This window comes from Orcinus orca, chromosome 13 (assembly GCF_937001465.1).
Source record: "Orcinus orca chromosome 13, mOrcOrc1.1, whole genome shotgun sequence".
In the NCBI taxonomy this organism is placed as follows: Eukaryota; Metazoa; Chordata; class Mammalia; order Artiodactyla; family Delphinidae; genus Orcinus; species Orcinus orca.
Window position 1 is genome coordinate 7,383,754 of NC_064571.1, and position 20,718 is coordinate 7,404,471.

A 20,718-nucleotide genomic window follows, 5' to 3' on the forward strand; every position below is an offset into this window, starting at 1 on the left:
CATTAATTCTGCAAAATAGATCATAACCTTTACATTCAAAGCGAGAGCAAGTTCTAAAGATGTTTGTCAGGGAAGTCGCGAGGGAACCTATTAGGGTTGTGAAAGTGTTCTATATCCGGATCTGGACGATGACACTACGAGTGTTAACTATGTAAAAACTATGGCGTATAAGTTATATTTCAACTTTTTTTTTAAAAGGGGAAACGTTCAATAAACAGATGGAAACGAAATTGGAGTGTCACTCCTGAGGAAGACAGTAGCTATTTCATTTCTGATGTAACATTATGTCAGAGCCTAAGAACGTCAACTCCAGGCTGAGCACTAAGAAACTACAAACTCCAGCATACATCGCTTCCTCGCTCTCTGGGCTGTTTACACGGAGGGAGGGAGAGGTTGGGCCACCTCGGTTCCGGGCGGTGGGGCGGGGAAGGGTGGGGGGGAGCGCACGCGCAGAAGCGCTCACCGCACGCACGTCCCCTCCCTTCCCCCCCTCCACTTCCTGGGGCGTCGCAGATTGTATCGCGTGAGAGCCGCGGCCAATGAGGAGGCAGAAGTGACGGCCGCGCCCCAGTCCCCCGAAGCTGCTACGAGGCTGAAGCCGGAGTGGATTGCTCTTCTGGAGAAGCTGGTTCCTCACTTCTCAGGTATCACCGAGAGCTCAGGTGAGGCAGAGAGTGGTGTGAAAAAGCCGGCCATGCATCTCGGTGCTAATGGACTGCTCAGCCTCCTGCCTGGGCGGGGGAGGGGCGCGGCTCGGGCGAGGGTGTCCGCGCCGCGGAGGAAGCTTTGGCGCATGCGCCCCGGGAGGCGTTGAAGCCGGGACCACCTCAACTCTGCCCTCATCTGTCTCCGGGGGCGCAGGGAGTGGCGAGGGTACTTTTGGGAAGCGGCTGGCGTGCAGTTAAGGGTGAGGCCCCTGGTTGTTTTGGCGGGTGCATGCCGGGGGATCAAGGAAATGGTTAGGTAATTTGAGGACAAGTCCCTGCTCACCATTCAGTTGAAATGAAAAAAAGAAGCTTGTTTGGGGAATGAAGTTCCCAGGATACCTGCACCATCTCCTTTCCCCCTTTCTGAATGCGGTGACCAGCACCACCTGCCCGCAGAGCAGCCCTTGTTAATCGTTTCTCCTCCCAGTTATCCAAGACTTGAATTCTGAGCTCAGCCTATAAACCTCTAGGGATAAGCAACCGCTACGCCCCCGGTAAAGAACAGGATGTGACATGCAAGTCAATGTTTAATGTCGAGTTTTTGCCTCGTCTGGCCCCAGTCCTGAGTCACAGCCTTACGTTTTTTTCGGGAGGTAGAGAGTGTGAAATTCATTTGCTACATTTGAAATACGGCTCCTTTAAAATTTTATAGCGTTTATGAGGAAGTTACATTGTTTTTTTCCTAACCGGAAATACTTTTGAAACTTAACGATAATTTGAACAAAAGTTACGCACGTTCCTTCAACAGTTGACAAACATTTTTTGTGCATCTGCAGTGTTCTCAGCACTGCTAGCTCCAGGAATACAAGGTGAAATCGAGTATGTTTTTTAATTTATTTATTTTTGGCTGCGTTTGATCTTCGTTGCTGCATGCAGAGTTTCTCTAGTCTCGGCGAGCGGGGGCTACTCTTCGTTGCGGGGCATGGGCTTCTCACTGCGGTGGCTTCTTGTTGCGGAGCACGGGCTCTAGGCACGCAGGCTTCAGTAGTTGTAGCACGTGGGCTCCAGAGCGCAGGCTCAGTAGTTGTGGCGCACGGGCTTAGTTGCTTCGAGGCATGTGGGATCCTCCCGGACCAGGGATCCAATCCATGTCCCCTGCATTGGCAGGTGGATTCTTAACCACTGCGCCACCAGGGAAGTCCCCAGTATGCTTTTCAAAAGCTTCTTTTCATGTGTAGAAAAATGGAATCAGAAGCGAAGTTTGCAAGAAGACTATTTCTCTTCACTTCGACATTTATAGAGGGTCTGGTGGGCCAGGCTGCGTGTCTGAAGCTGGGTGAATAAGCTCACAAGTTTATTCAAATTTTTGAAAGTGCTTCAGTAGTGGTTGCAAATGTATCGCATAACTAATTGAGATGCAACAGCCTCCTGCTTTGATAGGCAAATTATAAATTGAAATTCAGGGCTACCCATAAAACATTTGATTTTCTACCAGCAACAATAATACATTTCTTCTAAAATATGTAATTGAAATAGATAACAGGGACCTACTGTATAGCACAGGGAACTCTATTCAATATTCGTAGTAACTTAAATGGGAAAAGAATTTGAAAAAGGATACGTGTATATGTATAGATGAATAACTTTGCTGTACACCTGAAATTAACATTATAAATCACTATATGCCAATATAAAATAAATATGTAATTGAGAGAGATCTTCCTTTCTAATCTGAATTAGATTTTTTTAATATTCATTTATTTATTTATGGCTGTGTTAGGTCTTAGTAGTTGCGACATGCGGGATCTTTCGTTGTGGCATGCAGGCTCTTCACTGCAGCACAGGCTTCTCTCTAGTTGTGGTGCTCAGGCTCCAGAGCATGTGGGCTTTGTAGTGTGTGGCACACAGGCTGTCTAGTTGAGGCATGTAGGCTCAGTAGTTGCAACTCGAGGGCTTAGCTGCCCCACGGCATGTGGGATCTTAGTTCCTCGACCAGGGATCGAACCCACGTCCCCTGCATTGGGAGTTGGTTTCTTTACCACTGGACCACAAGGGAAGTCCCTAGATTCTATTTTTAAACTCTTATCTTACATAGAGGTTTGATGGAAAAATCAATATTCTTTTTAATATTTGTAGTGTTATATTGTTTGACCTCAAAGTTAAGAACACTGAGTGTCAGTGAATCAATACCAGTATCAATCTTTGTGGCCTCATAGACTTTATTAGGTAATGGGAGAACAGGAATGGAAACTAAAGCTTAGGGAACATCAGGCAGAGTTCTTTACATAAGTTGTAATGAGCTCTCTTCGGAGCTAAACGAAAATCATTTAGGCAGAGATGAAAAATATGTCTTTTGCTCAACTCTGCTCTATGTTGAAGCAAAGTTTGGCGTGTATATGTGTGTGTAAAACCTCACTGCAGTTAAACTTTATCTTGTTCACAGTCATTTCTGCTTTTCTTCCCTTTTCCTTTGGTAAAGAACACTGTCAGTATACAGCACTAGGTTTAATTTCGTCATTCCTTTCTGGTCTGGCGATGGTCTTAAAGATTTGTCTTTGCTTTAGGGTAGTAAAACACAAACTAAATCAAAAGCACCTAAACTTTGGTCTAAATCGTTTTTGAGGAGTGTAACTATAATCCATTGAAAATTAAATTTTAAAACATTTAAATAAAAATTCTTAACATGACGTGCTTGGTTGTCAGCAGAACACTTTGTGGACTACAAATTATATACTTGCTAGCATTTTTGAAACTAAGAGAAAACTGTCTTATTTTTTTTTTTTTTTTGTGGTACGCGGGCCTCTCACTGTTGTGGCCTCTCCCGTTGCGGAGCATAGGCTCCGGACGCGCAGGCTCAGCGGCCGTGGCTCACGGGCGCAGCCGCTCCGCGGCACGTGGGATCCTCCCGGACCGGGGCACGAACCCGCGTCCCCTTCATCGGCAGGCGGACTCTCAACCACTGCGCCACCAGGGAAGCCCCTGTCTTATTTTTTTTCTCTAACTTTGTAAACCTTCTCCCCAGCATCAAGGCTGAACTGTACCATTTAGAAGAATGGAAGCGAATGCATCTGTTGAAATGTTTTCAAAAGTCCTAGAGAATCAGTTGCTTCAGACAACCAAGCAAGTGGAAGAACATTTGGATTCGGAAATTCAGAAACTGGATCAGATGGATGAGGATGAGTTGGAACACCTCAAAGAAAAGAGACTCAAGGCACTGAGGAGAGCTCAGCAGCAGAAACAAGTAACCTCTCTGCCCTGCTTTCTGAAATTGCTCTAACAGTATGCTTCTAACAACTTACATATACCCGTGCTGCAGTAGTCACTTGTAGTTCTTAGGGTGGTTTGACCTCAAAGTACCTAATGCCATTAAAAATTTGCCCAGAAAAAAGATTTGTTTTAAAGACACATTCAGAATTAGCCTGACCAGTGTATTAATCCACAGTCAAGTACAGGAAACACGCGCCCAGGATAATCTTCTGAGTTCAGATTTGTGTGGTTGAGGAGAGAGTGGATGAGGAAGAACCCTGGGAGGAATAGGGGTCAGTGGGTTCCCTTTCAGGTGGAGTTATGAGAAAGCCTGTCATAACTTAGCTGTGCTCAAAGCAAATGCGTCATTAAGGAGTGTATTTGACAGTTTATAAACTCTTTATGGAAGCTTTACCAAAGAAATAAGGAGAAAAATATCAGGGCCTCCGGTAGGTCTCAGCTCAGTGTAAGCCAACATGAAATGTATAGATACCAAAACTGGTGACGCAGTCTCGGCCTTGTTAGTGTAAGTCCAGGGATGGCACTCCTGCCCCTTTCTAGTTGGACCACTTCTGGAAGACTGTTCAGAGGAGGACAGCCAGAAGATGAAAAAGTCTAGAAGTCATTTCATAGGAGAAAGTCAAAAGCAAATGGAAATGCTCAATGTGAAGCAGGGAGGACATAGGCGATGTAGGATATTTGAAGGGCTGACGTGAAGGAGATTAGAATTTCTCTTTCTCATCTGAGGTCCAAGCTGGGCTCCATAGCCCACTGTTCTGGATATACTGTGATTCAGTGTGAGAAGACTTTTCTAAGAACAGAGAGTACATATACAAATGTTTTTTAAGCACACCTGCCAGACACTGTTGTAGTTATTGTCACGTTGTCCATTCACAGTAACTCAATGAGATAGTTGCTTTATGATCTCCACATTACAAATGAGGAAAGTGAGACTCAGAAAGGGCAGTGATTCAAGCCCATGCCTTCTGCCTGCAAGTCCAGTCCTCCCTTTTATTAAAACCAGCTCCTGAGAAAGGAAACAAGCTTCCAGTTGAGGGGACCAGCTTCCTGCCACAGGAAAGGTTCAAGAAGCTGAAATGTCTATCCGACATGGATGATAAGGGTTGATTTGTTGATTTGGGGAGTTGGATTAGGTGACTTGCGGGATCTTTGTTTCTGGACACCACGTGAAGACAAACACCTTTTTCTTCCCAGGACACTACCCATTGGTGGCCAGTACAGAAGAGGTTTGCTGTCTCTGAGTTAGTCATCAAAAGCAAACAGGGCTCCCGAGCTTCAGAGCTGCAGTACCCGCCCCCTCCCCAAAGACGGATTGGCTTTATCTCACAAGCATTATTTTTTAAAGCTATGTAGTAACTTAGATCAAATGCTTCTGACTTTAATAGTTTCAGTGCAAAGAAATTAAGTAGATGGTTACATTCTAAGTCTCTTTGTAGTCTAAATTTTTACTTTCGAAGTTCTAAGAAAACGTATGTTTTAAGTTACCAAGACAGATAATCATCTTAAATATGAGCCATGCTGTGGAGATAGTCACGGCCCACAGACTGTATTTGCATTGACACTAGCAACATAGGAAAGTACATCACCGAAAGGAATTCGTTTCTCTCTAAGATAAAGTCAGCTTGATTACAAAATACTATATAGTGATTTGGACATAAAATATAAAGTGATATTGAAAGAGATATTTCAAATGTGTGATATTTTCCCTTTTCTCCAAATCAGGAATGGCTTTCAAAAGGACATGGGGAATACAGAGAAATCCCTAGTGAGAGAGACTTTTTTCAAGAAGTCAAGGAGAGTAAAAAAGTGGTTTGCCATTTCTACAGAGACTCCACATTGAGGTAATTTGTTTCCCTCAGTGACTGTTCTTGAACATGATGAGATTGTTGAATAGAGATACACTGACTTAATAGAGAAATTAAGAAAAATATAAAAGGAAGTAATTCCTAAGTTGTCTCTTTGTACTAGAATTATATTAAAGTTAAGCAGTCATTAAAGATTAACTTAAAAACCAGTGTCATACAAAAGTACAAACTATAGAAGATCAATATTTCCATAGAAATGGCTATTTCCTGAACTATATTTTCACTAGCTAATTTTTAAAACATCTTAGAAATGAACACTTTAATTTTTTTATCAATGCCAAAAGAATTCTACTTTTGTCCCTACTATTATGATACAGCCACAGTGTTGGAAATGGGGCCAACACCTGAACACCAGCTTTGAATTCAGTCACTTCTCAACTTGCAATTCACCGGGAGACTGTGGCTTGACCAAGTCTTTCACCTGAAGCAGAGTTGCGGCACCAGGCATGGCTGGAAGGACAATAAAGTGATTTCTATTAGACGAACCCAGGTCTGCCAACCTCTCTTTGGAGGCAGATCCCTCAAAGTGAAAATAGCCCCAGAAGAGGTTACATCTTAAACCAGAAGACTCAAGCCTTTTTCTTTTTAGCCCCCAAATTTGAATACTTGCCAACATTTAAGTGTTGGCAAAAAAACTTTTAAATGTTGGCAACTAATCAGATTTTAGAATTTTTTTTTAAGTATCAGATAACTTGATAACAGACCTAGAATTGTATGAAAGCAATTCACTGATGCCAAGTAGCTCCTGCCCCCCTTAGACACACACTCCAACGCAGAGTCTCTGTTATTCCCTGGGATCCCAGCCCTGCCCTCTTCTCGCATTTCCAAAGCCTGCCTGGCCCTTGTCTTTACCTCATCACCCAACAACGTGGCTATTACTTAACACCTTTCAGGGACTGATTGCCTGGGATTTATTGACTAAGAAAATAAAGATGAAAGAAAATAACTGAGATGATGAAATCTCCTATAAGGGAAAGTGGGAAAGGGATTAGGAAGGTAAATAGAAGATTGATATTATTTGTCCACTTATTTATTAGATGTCTCTGCCCACTAGATTGTTAGTTTTGTGAAGGCAGAGGGTTTGCCTTTGTGTCGTGTGGCCCACTGTGCTCTGGGTTCCTAGCCATAGAGCAGCACTGACTACACATAGTAGGTACTCAGTAAGTATACTTGATGGATTTATAAACAGTGCAGCACCAGCAGTGCTTACCTTAAAACAGAACTGAAAAGTCAAGTTCTGAAATGAGTTTGAAATGAGATGATAGAGATATAGATAGGTAGATATCAAAGTTTCTAGCACATAGTACGCTAGATACTTCGTGTTGTATAAAATCCTGGAGCATTCACAATCACCGTTGGAGGTAAGCACGTATAATTCCTGTGCTTCATGCGTGGACACTAAGACTTGGAGAGATTAAGTGACCTACCTAACGTCACTCAGCTCCTAAATAATAAAAGAGGATTTGAACCCGGGTTTTAAGCCTAATGCTGTTTTAACTACACCATAACTACTACTTCTGGATTTTTAAAAAATGGATTAATTGACAAGTGGGACACAGACCTATTTAAAATAGATTCCGTATTACTCCAGTAAAACAATGGAGTTGATTTTTGTACAAATCTTCAAGAAGGTATTTCTCAAAATGATTTGTCACTTGTTTGGAACTTCATTCAAAAACAGCTTATTCCCCTACCATTTTTCACTAACATCCCATTGCTGCAGTACGTGGGTGACATATAAAAAGAATCACTCAGGTGATGATGCATCAAGGGTATAAGAAACTCCGTGGACCCAAACCTAACTCAGGAAAAACTATACCAAGAAGTACCCAAAAAGCCTACTAGTAAAACCAGCTATGAAGCGTTCGGTGTCTTAGTCATCGAAAGCAGTAGTTCTCAAACTTGGCTGGGCATGAGAATCACTTGCGTGTTTCTCAGCTCAGCTCCTAGAGAATTCTGATTCATTTGCATATTTTAAAAGTTGACTGTAATAATCACCTCTGGGTAAGAACTACTGCTCAAAAGATTATTACAGTAGTCTTTCAGAAACACTAGAGGGTTGGCCGGTTTAAAATATAATTTAAAGAAAAGATCGCTTTCCACTCTTCAGGTGGCTTAATAAAGGTTACTGCTGGTATTTTTCATACCGTAATGACCATATTTGTAGCCCTTAACCTTGATACGCTGCTCACTAACAGAGTTGCACAGTTGGAAGGGTTCCTTCTCAGTGACACCATTCAGTCTTTCTTAGTGACTTCCGAATGTGGCCCCACATGTTCCCTTCTAATTCTGAGAACTGTCTTCCCAAGTTCTGTCAAGTTCAGATTTGTCACCTATGAGATGCCAGGAAACATGCATAAGGGAAATGACAATTTTTTTATTCTTAACCATGAACATGACAGCTTTGTGAACCACTTAAGGCATAAGTTGAATACTTCGTTTTTTATAAGTATCATTAAGGGAGATCTGACTTTCTAGAATATGATATCATGAGAGGTAGAAAAAGAGGTACCTAACCTGTGAAATGGAAATGAGGTTATCTGATCGAAGCATAGGTTGGCTGCCAGATTATGAGATTCAGAAAAACTAAAAGCTTAGATGTGCCTTAATATTTATTTTGAAAAAGAAATCTGTTGTTTTTAGCTTTTGATTTTCTATGTGTTGTCACTTATAGGTGTAAAATACTAGACAGACATTTGGTGATACTGTCCAAGAAACATCTTGAGACCAAATTTTTGAAGCTGAATGTGGAAAAAGCACCTTTCCTTTGTGAGAGACTGCATATCAAAGTCATTCCCACACTAGCACTGGTGAAAGATGGGAAAACACAAGATTTTGTTGTTGGATTTTCTGACCTAGGAAATACAGATGACTTCACCACAGAAACTTTAGAATGGAGGCTGGGTTGTTCTGATATTCTCAATTACAGGTAACTTTTAGTAAACTATCAATTTGTATTAATTCACATAGCCAGTTGATTTTTTAGAGAATTTTTTTATGTTAACATTTATTTTATGGAACTAAGATCTTTAAGCTGAGATGTAGAAAAATTTTCACAAAGGAAAAGCATATTTCTTAAAGTGTACATTAGCACGATCTTACAGCAAAATCAGAGTTATAAATAAAATTGATCTTGGATCTTGGAGTCCATCTAACTATAAAAGTTTTCAAACTAACAGAGCCTATGGAATCTAATTCTCTGTTAATCTGGAAACCCAAATGACACTCCAGAAGAATTGACTCCTTCCTGATTTAAACGAGTTTAATCAAATTGATAATGACTTACATGAAAAATCTAATGTTTGAAAGTAGATATTCCTGTATCACTTGTAGAATCTGATAAAACGTATAAAATCTCATCTCTATGCTTAGCTTAAATTACTTACTCTGGGAAACAGTCTCAGAAAACCATCTGTTGATAAAATCCAACTTCCATTTTCCGCTTATCTCTTTGTCCACTTCTCTAGACAAGTAATTTATCTAATTCCACAAATCGGAGCATATCGTCTTATCTTTTGGGCCTGTTTTTGATTTGCAAAAATAACAGGTGAAATTTTCCAGTTATTCCAGTCAGAGTGCCTTTTGATAAGTAGAAACCTCGCTCATCTTTTTACTTCCCTTCCTCCTTTATCTCTGAATCTCTCCTCCACATGCATAAATCATTCCTACATTGTAGTGATTGATTTTGGAGTTTTAGGTTTTATTTTCTTAATATTAAGTAAAATGTTAATATTAAATAGAATTATTTTGAAGTGATTTCAAACTTTAAATAAGTTGGAAACTAGTACAAAGAATTCTTGAATTCTTGTATATCATTGACCCGTGTCCCTCAATTTTCAACATTTTATCTTTGCTTTATCGTTCTCTTTCTAGATATATATGAACTTTTTTTCAGAACCATTTGATTGGACGTTGTAGATATATTGTCTCTTTACTCCTAAATGTTTCTGTGTGCATTTCCTAAGAACAGGAACATTCTTATATAACCACAGTACAATTTATTAAAACACAAAATACAGTTTACAGACCTTATTCAAATTCCACCATTGTCCCAATAATGTCCTCCATACTGGAAAAATGGGTTCTGTGTACTTACTATGTATTTTTAGTTTCCATTAACCTGTAGCAACTTGTTCCCCTCCTTTGTTTTTCAATACTTTAACATTTTGGAAGAGTACAAGCTAGTTATTTTATAGAGCATTTCCCAGTTTGTTTCAAAGTTAGATTCAGATTCTGCGTGTTTTCCACAGGTGTATTATGGAAGTGATGTTGTATTCTTTCTTCTCAGTGTACCATATCAGGAGATATATGATGGTTTGTCTCATTGCTGGTGGTGATGACTGTGCACTGGTTAACCAGTTGTCCACCAAGCCAACGGGTGATTTAAGGAAGAACTTCTCCAGGCCCCACATTAACTTACTTCTTCATTTATCTGTATTAGAATGGGCTGTGGATTCTTTTATTCAGTGGGTTATAGTCTGTTGCTGTTATTATTTACTTTGAAGCTCAGATTGCCTCAAATTTGGCCAGTGAGAGCCTTTCATACTGGCTTCTGTGTCCTTTTGACACATCCCCATAATTCTTTGAGCACTTTCTTTCTGGTGCACGTAAGGTCTTTTAGGGGGCCTCGTGTTATACTCTCCATAGGAACTGGCTTTTTCTCCGAGACACCATGGTTCCTTTCAGTGGCAAATGATATTTCAGAACCAAGATCTAGCTGCTAGGAATATTTCCAGATATTTTCGAAATATTTTTCAGGCGTCATGAAAAGAGTTCCATACTAATTCTGGGTTAATGATAATGAATTCCATGAGTTTTGTTGATGTCTATAGAGATCTAAGCATTAAAAGATGTTAAATAGAATCAAACCAGTCATAACAGGCTATCAAAAATAGAGCATGGTTTTCCTGTGTCATTCTCAGGAAAGAATCTAATACAGATTCAGCATACCCAAAACAGATAAAAATAACTGATTTCCTTCTATGCTTTTTCAGTCATAAATTTTGTTGGTGCACCCCGTGAAATGTTAATCAGTAATTAATGATAAGAAAATAAAACGCTGATCTAAAGCATTTAGTAGTACATAGTAAGGTTTAAAACTGTTAACTATCAGTGTAAATAATATACCTCTTCCTTGACACCAACATTTTAAAGAAAATTTTACTCTATTCCTTGTGTTACAGTGAGGATAGATTTTTGTGCAGTTTAGTATACCAGCTGTACTAAATCATACAGAATAAGTGTTTTTCAAATTTGCTTTCTTTTTAGTGGAAATTTAATGGAGCCACCATTTCAGAGCCAAAAGAAATTTGGAACAAACTTCACAAAACTGGAAAAGAAAATTATTCGAGGCAAGAAATATGATTCTGACTCTGATGATGATTAATTCTTTGTAAATCGTCTCCTGACTTCAGAATTAGATGTGTTTTCTAAATTCTGTTGATTTCAGTACATTCGTCTCCTAATGGTCACATTCTAGAGTTTTATGCAGTTGCATCACATTGAAAAACATCTGTGATATTTTCTGTGTGGAGCTCGTGTTTAAGTTGAGGAAAACTTCTGAGTTCTAAAATTATCTGAGTCGGGTCTGGATTCTCTATTTTTGAGATTGGTTTTATCACAATATGATTCTTACATTTTTATACCATTCACAATTGTGTTTTTAATCTACTGGATTGGAAATAGAAATTCAGCACACTATTCCAGGACTAATTCTTACCTAGCATTATTTACTTTATAAAGAGGTCAAGTAACATTTACTGGTGTAACAGACTGCACTTGTAAATGATTAGAAACACTCTTTACTTCTGGAATATAAGTAACTTAAAGAACTGTATTTATTCTGTATGCCGCATGGTGTTGTTGAGTCAACTGATGGCAACAGAAAGCTTTTTCAGGTTGTGAACATACTGCCTTATTTAAAGGGTCTTGATTGCTTATATTTTAAGACATGTATTAAATCAAGAAGCACTTTCGAAATAGCAACATGAGGAGACGTACAGACCCCTCAGTGAAACAATCATAACTGGTAAATATTTTTTTAGAAATTAAAGTCTCTGGAAATTGTCATAAGAGCACACAGCAAACAGAAACATTTATCCAAGAAAATACTCAATCCTGGTAAGAATAGTGAGTCTCTGTGGTATTTGAACCATGAGCCTGCACCCTTCCTCCCCTCATCTCCCAGTCTTGGCCTACAGTTTATCCCTAGGAGGAGCAGACTGCTAGCATCTCTCATTCCCCCAAGGTCTGTGTTGCAGAAGCTCTGTTGCAAGCAGCAGTAGCAAAGAGGTCTGAGCCTGCCTTCCTCCACCCAGTCCCCACTTGTAGCACAGAATATCTACCCCAGGAATACTGTTTTCTAATCACTGTTGCCCTGGCATACTCATAAACTAGAGCAATAGTGATTAGGGTGGAGGTTCCATGGAAGGAGAGGCAAGCAGAGAAGATCAGGGGCTACCACCCACTGCTTTACTTACAGACTACTCCTAGCAAAGCCAGCTACTCTCCCCATCCCCAGTGCTGGGGGAGTAGCACAGAGGTTCTGCCCAGTGGGAGAAGCAGGCTGTAAAAACAGCTTCCATAGCATTCCCTAAAGGGACTGACTTTATTTAGAACAGAGAGAAGTTGAAGCATAAGGATGCTGCTGCAGACAAAGGAGATTTCAGGTGGGGTTGGGGGTGAAGTAAGAGGAGCCTGGGATCTCCAGGTTAGCAAAACAAGCAGAAAGGAAGGCTAGTGAGAATTTCAACAGAGAATGAAAGTGGAAGTTCAGAGTAGCCCTACAGTTGGAACAAACCTCAACAACTACAAAAACCTAAATTCAATTAGATTGAACTGTGTGGCAATTTATGTCCCAGGACATTGTCAAATAATAGAGAGGTCCACCAGCAATTAGTGGATGTTAACAGCACAGCGTGATAACAATGGAGACAGACCAACTAGAACTCTTGCAGGGACGGCAGGGAAAGAAACAGCAAGAGAGCCTTGCTAAAACTGTCCTTGGGGTTGAGGGGAGGTGTCAGCGACACTGCCTATGCCCAGGCGACGTACTGCAACATCAGAGGCCATACAATTCAGGGTAAGTGGACTTAGCCAAAATGGTCCAGCTAAGTCACTAACCATATAAGCAAACAAGCCCTGGAGAAGGGAGTATGAGTCTCCAGAACTGCTGTATTATGTAAAATGTCCAGTTTTGAACCAAAAAAATAAGATCTACAAATAAACAGGAAAGTGTGACTCATACATGGTGGGGAGAAAAGCAATAAAAAAAAATTTTTTTAAAAATTGCCTTTGAGTGGGTCCAGGTATTGGAAGCAGACAAAAACCTCAAAGCATCTCAATATATATATACATACATACACACATACACATACTAAAACCATGCTGAAGGTAAAGGAAGGTATAATATTCCTTCAAAGAATATTAATGGAGATAGAAATTATTTTTAAAGAACCAAATGGAGATCTCTGGACTTAAAAAGTATAACAACTGCAATGAAAGATTTATTAGAGGGACTCAACAGTAGCTTTGCAGTAGAAAGCCAATGTGGGGATTAATCAATATAGATAATGCAGTCAGAAGAACAGGAAAAAGAAAAAAAAAACAGCTTCAGAGAAATAGGGAACATCAACATATATGTCATGGAAGTGCCACAAAGAGGAGAAACTAGTGAGTAGAAAAGTTACTAGAAGAAACAGTGCCTAAAAATCTCAAGTTTGGTGAAAAGCATTAATCCAAGAAGGTCAGGTTCTGAAAATAAAAGGATCCACACCCGGACATACCAGAATAAAAATGTTTAAAGACAGAAGAATCTTGAAAACAGAAAGAAAAACCACTAATCATGTACAAGGAAACCACATTAACAGTTGACTTATTAGAAACAATGAGGACCTAAGGCAGTGGAAGGACATGCCAGGTGCTAAAAGGAAAAAACTCAACCAAAGAGTTTATGTCTAACGAAACAGGCTTTCAGAAATGGAGGCAAAATGACACAGATTTTAAGAACTCATTCCCAGGAAACCCACCTTACAAGAAATGCTAAATGATGTTTTTCTATCTGAAAGGAAGTGAGACCCCACAATTATTCACACCCTTACCAAAAGTCAATGCCAATTAAAATGTAAGAAATTATAAAAGACATGTAACAACTTATTTTCCCTTCTTTCGGCTGATATAAAAGCAATTGTACAAAACAATATACATATATATATAATTGTGGTGTTGCACCTATAACATATGGAAACGTATATTTGCATATAACACCATAAAGCAGGTGGGAGCAAATATTTCATACTTCAATAATGAAACAACAGAAAGCTAACAAGAAATTGTGAATTAAAAGGTTAATTAAAAAAATCTAAAAATATATTCAGCTACTTTAAAACAAAATTATAGAAAGTATTATATGTTTAACATAGTGATGCAATGTGGGTAACAAATGCTATACAGCTAAAGTAGATTCTGACAAGATGTATACTGTAAGTCCTAGGGTATCCATTAAGAAAATAATTCCCAAAATATACAGAAAAATATTATTAAAGAACATAAAATATTACACTAGAAAATATTCACTTAAACCAGAAAAAGGAGAACACAGGAACAAAGAAGATGTAACGTATAGAAGACAAAAAGGTAAAAGGACATGTAAACCCAACCATATACATAGTAACAATACATGTGAGTGAATTATTACTCATGCCTAACAATGATTAGGCAAAGGTTGTCAGACTGGATAACAAAAACAAGACTCAACTATATTCTGTCCACAGGAGACACACTTTAAAATCAAAGGTAAAACTACAATGAAAAAGCTATACCATGCAAGCACCAGTCAGAGAACTGGAGTGGCTAAACTAATAGACTTGAAAATAAAAGCTTATTACAGATAAAGAGGGTAATTTTATGATAGAAAAGAACCTGTCAGGAAGCTATAACAGCGTAAACATCTCTGCACCTCACAACAGAACTCATGTTCTTGACAGTTCTGTATTTTGCTGCAAGAATTCTGAAGCAGAACTTGATAGAATTGAGGGGAAAATAAGACTATTCAGCAATACTAGTCAGAGACATGACCCTGCCTCCCCTTTAAATAATGAATAGAAAAACTAGTTAGAAGATCCACAGGGAAATAAGACTTGAACAGCACTATAAACCAACTACTTAACACATCTATAGAACATTCACACAATAGACAATTCTCAAGATCACATGGAACATTCTCCAAGATAGACCATATGTCAGACCATAAAAAAGCCTCAATAAATTGAAAAAATATTAAAAGTCGTAAAAGGTATGTTCTCTGACCACAATGGAATGAAATAAAGACAAAACTGAGAATTTCAAAAATATGTAGAATTTAGTGAACTCTTAAATAACCAATGAGTCAAAGGGAAAGTTCACAAGATAAATTAGGAAATCCTTTGAGATATATGAAAATTAAAATGCAACATACCAAAACTTACGGGCTGCCACTAAAGCACCATTTTCAGGGAAATTAATAGCAGTAAACACCTATATTAAGATAAAAAGATCTCAAGTCAATGATCTCCCACCTTAAAATACTGGTAAATGGGAAATTTATAGTAGCAAACACATTTTAAAAAGAGGGAGACTTCCAGTTTCGGGTCCAGCATGTAAGAAGCTTGGAAGTCACCACTCCATCCTAACAAGTAAAAAGCTGAACAAACTGAAAAATCAACAACTCTTCTTACGTCCATAAGAGAAGTTAGGTCACAGGGAAAACCACTGTTCCTAAAATTAGACAGACCAACAGATAATATAGAGAATTACAATTTACTGGAGCAGCAATCTCCTTGGGAACCAGTGCCAGGGTAGGGACACCTCAACTATAGTTTGATGAATTTCTGGAGGCTCAGTGTGGACAAGTCAGACTTAAAACCTCCAGGGGAACTCATTCATCAGGGGAGGGGAGACCCTACACTTGTGAGTGTTATCTCCGGGATCTCTACTGGATTCTCAAAATGAATGTCAAAGAAAAATCCCGTCATGGTTCTGTCGGGGGGAAGGGAAAAGGAAGCATTTAGAAATATGCCAGAGCATTCTGTTCTCCTTAATAAGGTCTGGCCTTCAGACCAAAACCTAACTGCCCTGGGGAAGGGAAATACCCAACCCTAGTCCCGATTTACCATCCTGTCCCACCTAAGAGGTGAGGAGAAAAAAAGCATGAGTGAAGTTCACCATCCAGAAGCACAGGCTCACTAGAAGTCGGAGACATGATCATAGGAATAAAATGTTTTTGCTCCTCCCAAACCTTATCACAACACTACTAAAGGCCTGTTTCCAACAGTTCCTCTTACCCAGTACATCATGCTCAGCTATCAAGAAAAAATTAAATGACAACAGTAAAAAACAAAAAAAAACCCCACAATTTTAAGAAACAGAGCAAGCATAAAACCCAGACTCAGATATCACAGGGTGTCAGAATTATTAACTAGGATTTTTAAAACCATGATTATTATGTTAAGGGCTCTAATGGATAAAGTAGACAGCATACAAGAACAGGTGGGCAATGTAAGCAGAGATACCTAAAGTTTAGGAAAGAACAAAATAGATACTAGAGATCAAAAAGACTGTAACACAGATAAAGAATACTTCTGATGGACTTATTAGTAGACTAGTAGACATGGATGAGGAAAGAATATCTGAGCTTAATGATATTGCAATAGAAACCCACGAAACTGAAAAAGAGGGAAAAAAGGGGAGGAGGGCTAAAAAAAAGTAAGCAGAAAATCCAAGAACTGTGGGACACCTATAAAAGGTGTAACATAAGCATGGTGGGAATACCAGAAGGAGAAAAGAGAAAGGAACGGAAGAAATATTTGAAACAATAATGACTGAAATTTTCCCAAAAATTGATATCAGATACCAAACCATGGATCCAGGAAATCTCAGAGAACACCAAGAAGGAAAAATGCTAGACAAAACAACACAAAAACCTTCACTGAGGCCTATCATTTTCAAACTACAAAAAATCAAAGATAGAGAAAAAAATCCTGAAGGAAGCCAGAAGGAAAAAATACCTTTCACTCTTCTGTAGGTAAGTTAAGAATTACAGACTTCTCCTCAGTAATCAGGTGAACAAGAAGAGAATATAGTGAAATGAAAATGTTGGGAGAAAAAAGCCCACAAAACTAAAATGCTGTACCCTGTGGCATTACCCTTCAAAAGTGAAGGAGAGATAAAGGCCTTTTTGGACAAACAGAATTGAGGAAATATGTTGCCAGTAGACCTGCCTTGCAGTAAATGTTAAAAGTTCTTTAGAGTGAAAGAAAATAATGTAGGATGGAAAATTGGATCCAATAAGGAAAGAAGATCAGAGAAGGAATATGTAAAATAAAGACTTTTTTTTCTTAATTGTTCTAAAGATGACAATTTGTTAATAAGAGCAATACCTTATTCGTCTATGTATGCTTGTGTGTGTACACACATATGCTTGTGTATGCTTATGTGTAAGTGAAATGAATGACAGCAATGATGCAAGGGATAGAAGAGAGGAATTAGGATTATTTTGTTATTATAAGGTATTTACAGTACCTGTGAAGCAGTACAGTGTTATTTGAAATTGGATTTGGGATTAGTTGTAAACGTATATTGCAAACTCTACAGCAAACTCTTAAAAAAAATAGTATAACTAATATGCTAGGAAAGAGAAAATGGAATCATAAAATGTTCAATTAAAGCCACAAATGACAGAAAAAATGTGGAAGACAAAAATAGGGACAAAGAACAAAAAAAATAGAAAAACAAATATTATAACTATTAACCCAACTATATCAATAGTCACTTTAAAGATTAGTGGTATACATATGCCGATTAACAGAGATTGTAAGACTGGATTTTTACAAAAGACCCAACTGTGTTGTCTACAAGAAACCCACTTTAAATATAAAGACACATATAGATTAAATGTTAATCTTCAAAAAGATATACCATTCTAACACTAATCGTAAAGAAACTGAGACTAGCTATATTAATTGCAGGCAGAGCTGACTTCAGAGCAAGGAAAGTTGTCAAAGATAGAAAGGAGACTTACATAATCTAAGACATGACAATTTAATTTGCATGTGCATTGAAACATCAGAGTATGTGAGGCAAAAAATCAGACAGAACTGCAAGGAGAAATAAGTGAATCCACTATTATCATTGATGACTTTAACACTTCTCTATCAGAAATGGAGAGATCCAGCAGGCAGAAAAATCAGTAAGGACATAGTTGAACTCAACAGCACCATCAATCAATTAAGTATCATTGATATCTATAAACTACCTGATTGAACAACAGCAGATTACACACTCTTCTCACATGGAACATTCACCAAGATAGAACACATTCTGGGCCATAAAATACACCTTAACAAATTTAAAAAGTAGAGATCATATAAATGTCTGCTCTCAGACTACAGTGGAATCAAAATAGAAATCAATAACAAAAAGATAGCTGGAAAATCCCCAGAGATTAAACAACACATTCTTAATAACACATGAGTCAAAGAAGTCTCAAGAGAAATGTTTAAATATTTTCACTAAATGAAAATGAAAATACAATTTATCAAAATTTATGGGATGCACTACTATATATAAAATAGATAACCAACAAGAGCCTACTGTATAGCACAGGGAACTCTACTCAATACTCTGTAATGACCTCTATGGGAAAAGAATCTAAAAAAGTGAATATATGTATAAGTATAAATGATTCACTTTGCTGTACAATAGAAACTAACACAACTTTGTAAATCAACTATACGCCAATAAAAATTAATTTTAAAAAATGTATGGGATGCAGCAAAGGCACTGCTTAAAAGGAAACTTATAGTACTGAATGCATATATTAGAAAAGAAGGTCTAAATAAATCATGCACCTTAGGAAAGTTGGACAAGAGAAAATTAAATCCAAACAAGCAGGAAAAAAAGAAATAATAATTATTAGAGCAGAAATCAATGAAACTGGAGGTAGGAAATCAATAGAGAGAAATCAACCAAACCAAAAGCTGGCTCTTAGAAAAAAACAAATTTGATAAACCTCTAGCCAGGCTAAGAAAAAAAGAGAGGACACAAACTATTTTACAGAAATGGAAGAGGAAACATCACTACAGATTGTGGACATTAAAAGGATAATAAAGAAATAATATGAACAAATCTGTCCCTGCAAATTTGATAACCTAGGTGAAATGGACCAATTCCCTGAAAGACACAATCTGCTAAAACTCACACAAGAAATAGATAAATCTCAATAGGCCTCTTTCTATTGTATTATAAAATCAACAACTACTAATCTTCCAAAACAGAAAGCACCAGACACAGATGGGCTCACAGGTGAATTTCAGCAAACATTTAAGGAAGAAGTTACACTAATTCTATACAATCTTTTTCAGAGGATGGAATCAGAGAGAATATTTCCTAACTCATACAATGAGACCAGCATTACCTTAACGCCAAAAAAAAAAAAAAAAAGTACAAAAAAATGACAGACCAATATCTGTCATGAACATAGATGCAGAAATCCCCAACAAAATATTAGCAAATCAATCCAGCAGTGTATTAAAATAATCATACAGCACAACCAAGTGAGATTTATCCCAGGTATGCAAGACTGTTTCAATATGCAAAAATCAATGTAATCACAGGCTAAAGAATTAAAATCACATAATGATATCAATGGATACAGCAGAAAATGCATTTGACAAAATCCAACACCATTCATGATAAAAACTCTCAGGGAACTGAGATTAGAGGGGAATTTCCTCAATTTGATAAAAAATATCTACAAAAACCTACAGCTAATATCATACCTAATGGGAAGAAGTTTGAAGTTTTCCCATTAAGATCAAGAACAAGGCAAAGATGTCTGCCCCTCCCACCTTTGCTTTTCAACATCATATTGGAAGTCCTAGCAAATGCAGAAAGAAAAGAAAATATACACAGATTGAGAAGGAAGAAGTAAACTTGTGTTTATCTGTAGATGACATAATTGTGTAAAAAATCTGGAAGAATTGACAAAAACAAGCAAATGAACAAAATAAAAAACCCTCCTGGAACTAATAAAAGTTTATAGCAAAGTGCAGGATACAAGGTTAATACACAAAAGTCTATTGCCTTCCTATATACCAGCAATGAACAAGTAAAATTTGCAATTAAAGACATATAACCATTTACATTAGTGCTCAATGAAATAGGCAAATCTAATAAGGTATGTACAAGACTTGAGGAAAACTATAAAACGGATGAAAGATATCAAAGAAGAACTAAATAAATGGAGAGATATTCCATGTTCAGGATAGGGAGACTCAATACTGTTAAGATATTAGTTGATATATAGATTTATAGGTTCAACTTGATTCACGGATTCATGAATTTAATTCATAAATTCAACACAATCCAAATCAAAATCCCAAAAACTTATTTTGTGGATATTGACAAACTAATTCTCAAGTTTATATAAAGAGGAAAAAGGCTCAGAATAGCCAACACAATAATGAAGGAGAACAAAGTTGGAAGACTGATACTACGCAACTTCAAGACTTATGATAAAGCTACAGTAATCAAAACAGTGTGGTGTTGGTGGAAGAATAGACAAATCAATGGAATAGAGAGCCCAGATATAAACCCATATATGTATATGTATGTATGTGTGTGTGTGTGTGTGTGTGTGTGTGTATAGTTAACTGATCTTTGACAAAAAAAGCAGAGACAATATAATGGAGCAAAGATAATCTTTTCAACAAATGGTGCTAGAACAACTAGACATTCACATGCCACCCCCCAAAAAAACCCAAATCCAGACACAGACATTATACCTTTCACAAAGATTACCTCCAAATGGATTTGAGAACTAAATGTAAAACACAAAACTCAAACTCCTAGAAGATAATATAGGAGGAAACCTAGATGACCTTGGGTATGGTGATGATGCAACA

The 20,718-nt window shown here is 37.9% G+C and overlaps 3 protein-coding genes across 6 annotated transcripts in view; 1 reads left to right on the forward strand and 2 right to left on the reverse strand.

Annotated features, from left to right (window-relative positions):
• Positions 1-1,070, reverse strand: part of EIF5B (eukaryotic translation initiation factor 5B) — a 69,314-nt gene extending 68,244 nt beyond the window's left edge. The window contains exon 1 of the mRNA XM_033401794.2: positions 991-1,070. Within this exon, the coding sequence (XP_033257685.1) occupies positions 991-1,055 (65 nt within the window). The 5' untranslated portion in view covers positions 1,056-1,070. The remainder of the gene's footprint in view (positions 1-990) is intronic.
• On the forward strand, positions 500-13,066 carry TXNDC9 (thioredoxin domain containing 9). 3 transcript variants are annotated; one of them, XM_033401806.2, is made up of 5 exons: positions 500-644; positions 3,670-3,888; positions 5,637-5,755; positions 8,454-8,708; positions 11,048-13,066. In XM_033401806.2, exons 2-5 carry the CDS (start codon positions 3,700-3,702, stop codon positions 11,163-11,165), a joined length of 681 nt encoding a protein of 226 aa, XP_033257697.1. In that variant the 5' UTR covers positions 500-644; positions 3,670-3,699; the 3' UTR covers positions 11,166-13,066. The 3 variants fall into 3 exon arrangements, with proteins under 3 accessions (XP_033257697.1, XP_004277803.1, XP_049552174.1); XM_004277755.4 differs by having other exon boundaries at positions 505-662; XM_049696217.1 differs by lacking the exon at positions 500-644 and adding an exon at positions 890-907.
• Positions 9,755-20,718, reverse strand: part of MRPL30 (mitochondrial ribosomal protein L30) — a 123,034-nt gene continuing 112,070 nt past the window's right edge. For both annotated transcript variants that reach the window (XR_007470973.1, XR_007470974.1), the window contains one exon: positions 9,755-10,615. The gene's annotated coding sequence lies outside the window, so the exon portion shown is untranslated. The remainder of the gene's footprint in view (positions 10,616-20,718) is intronic.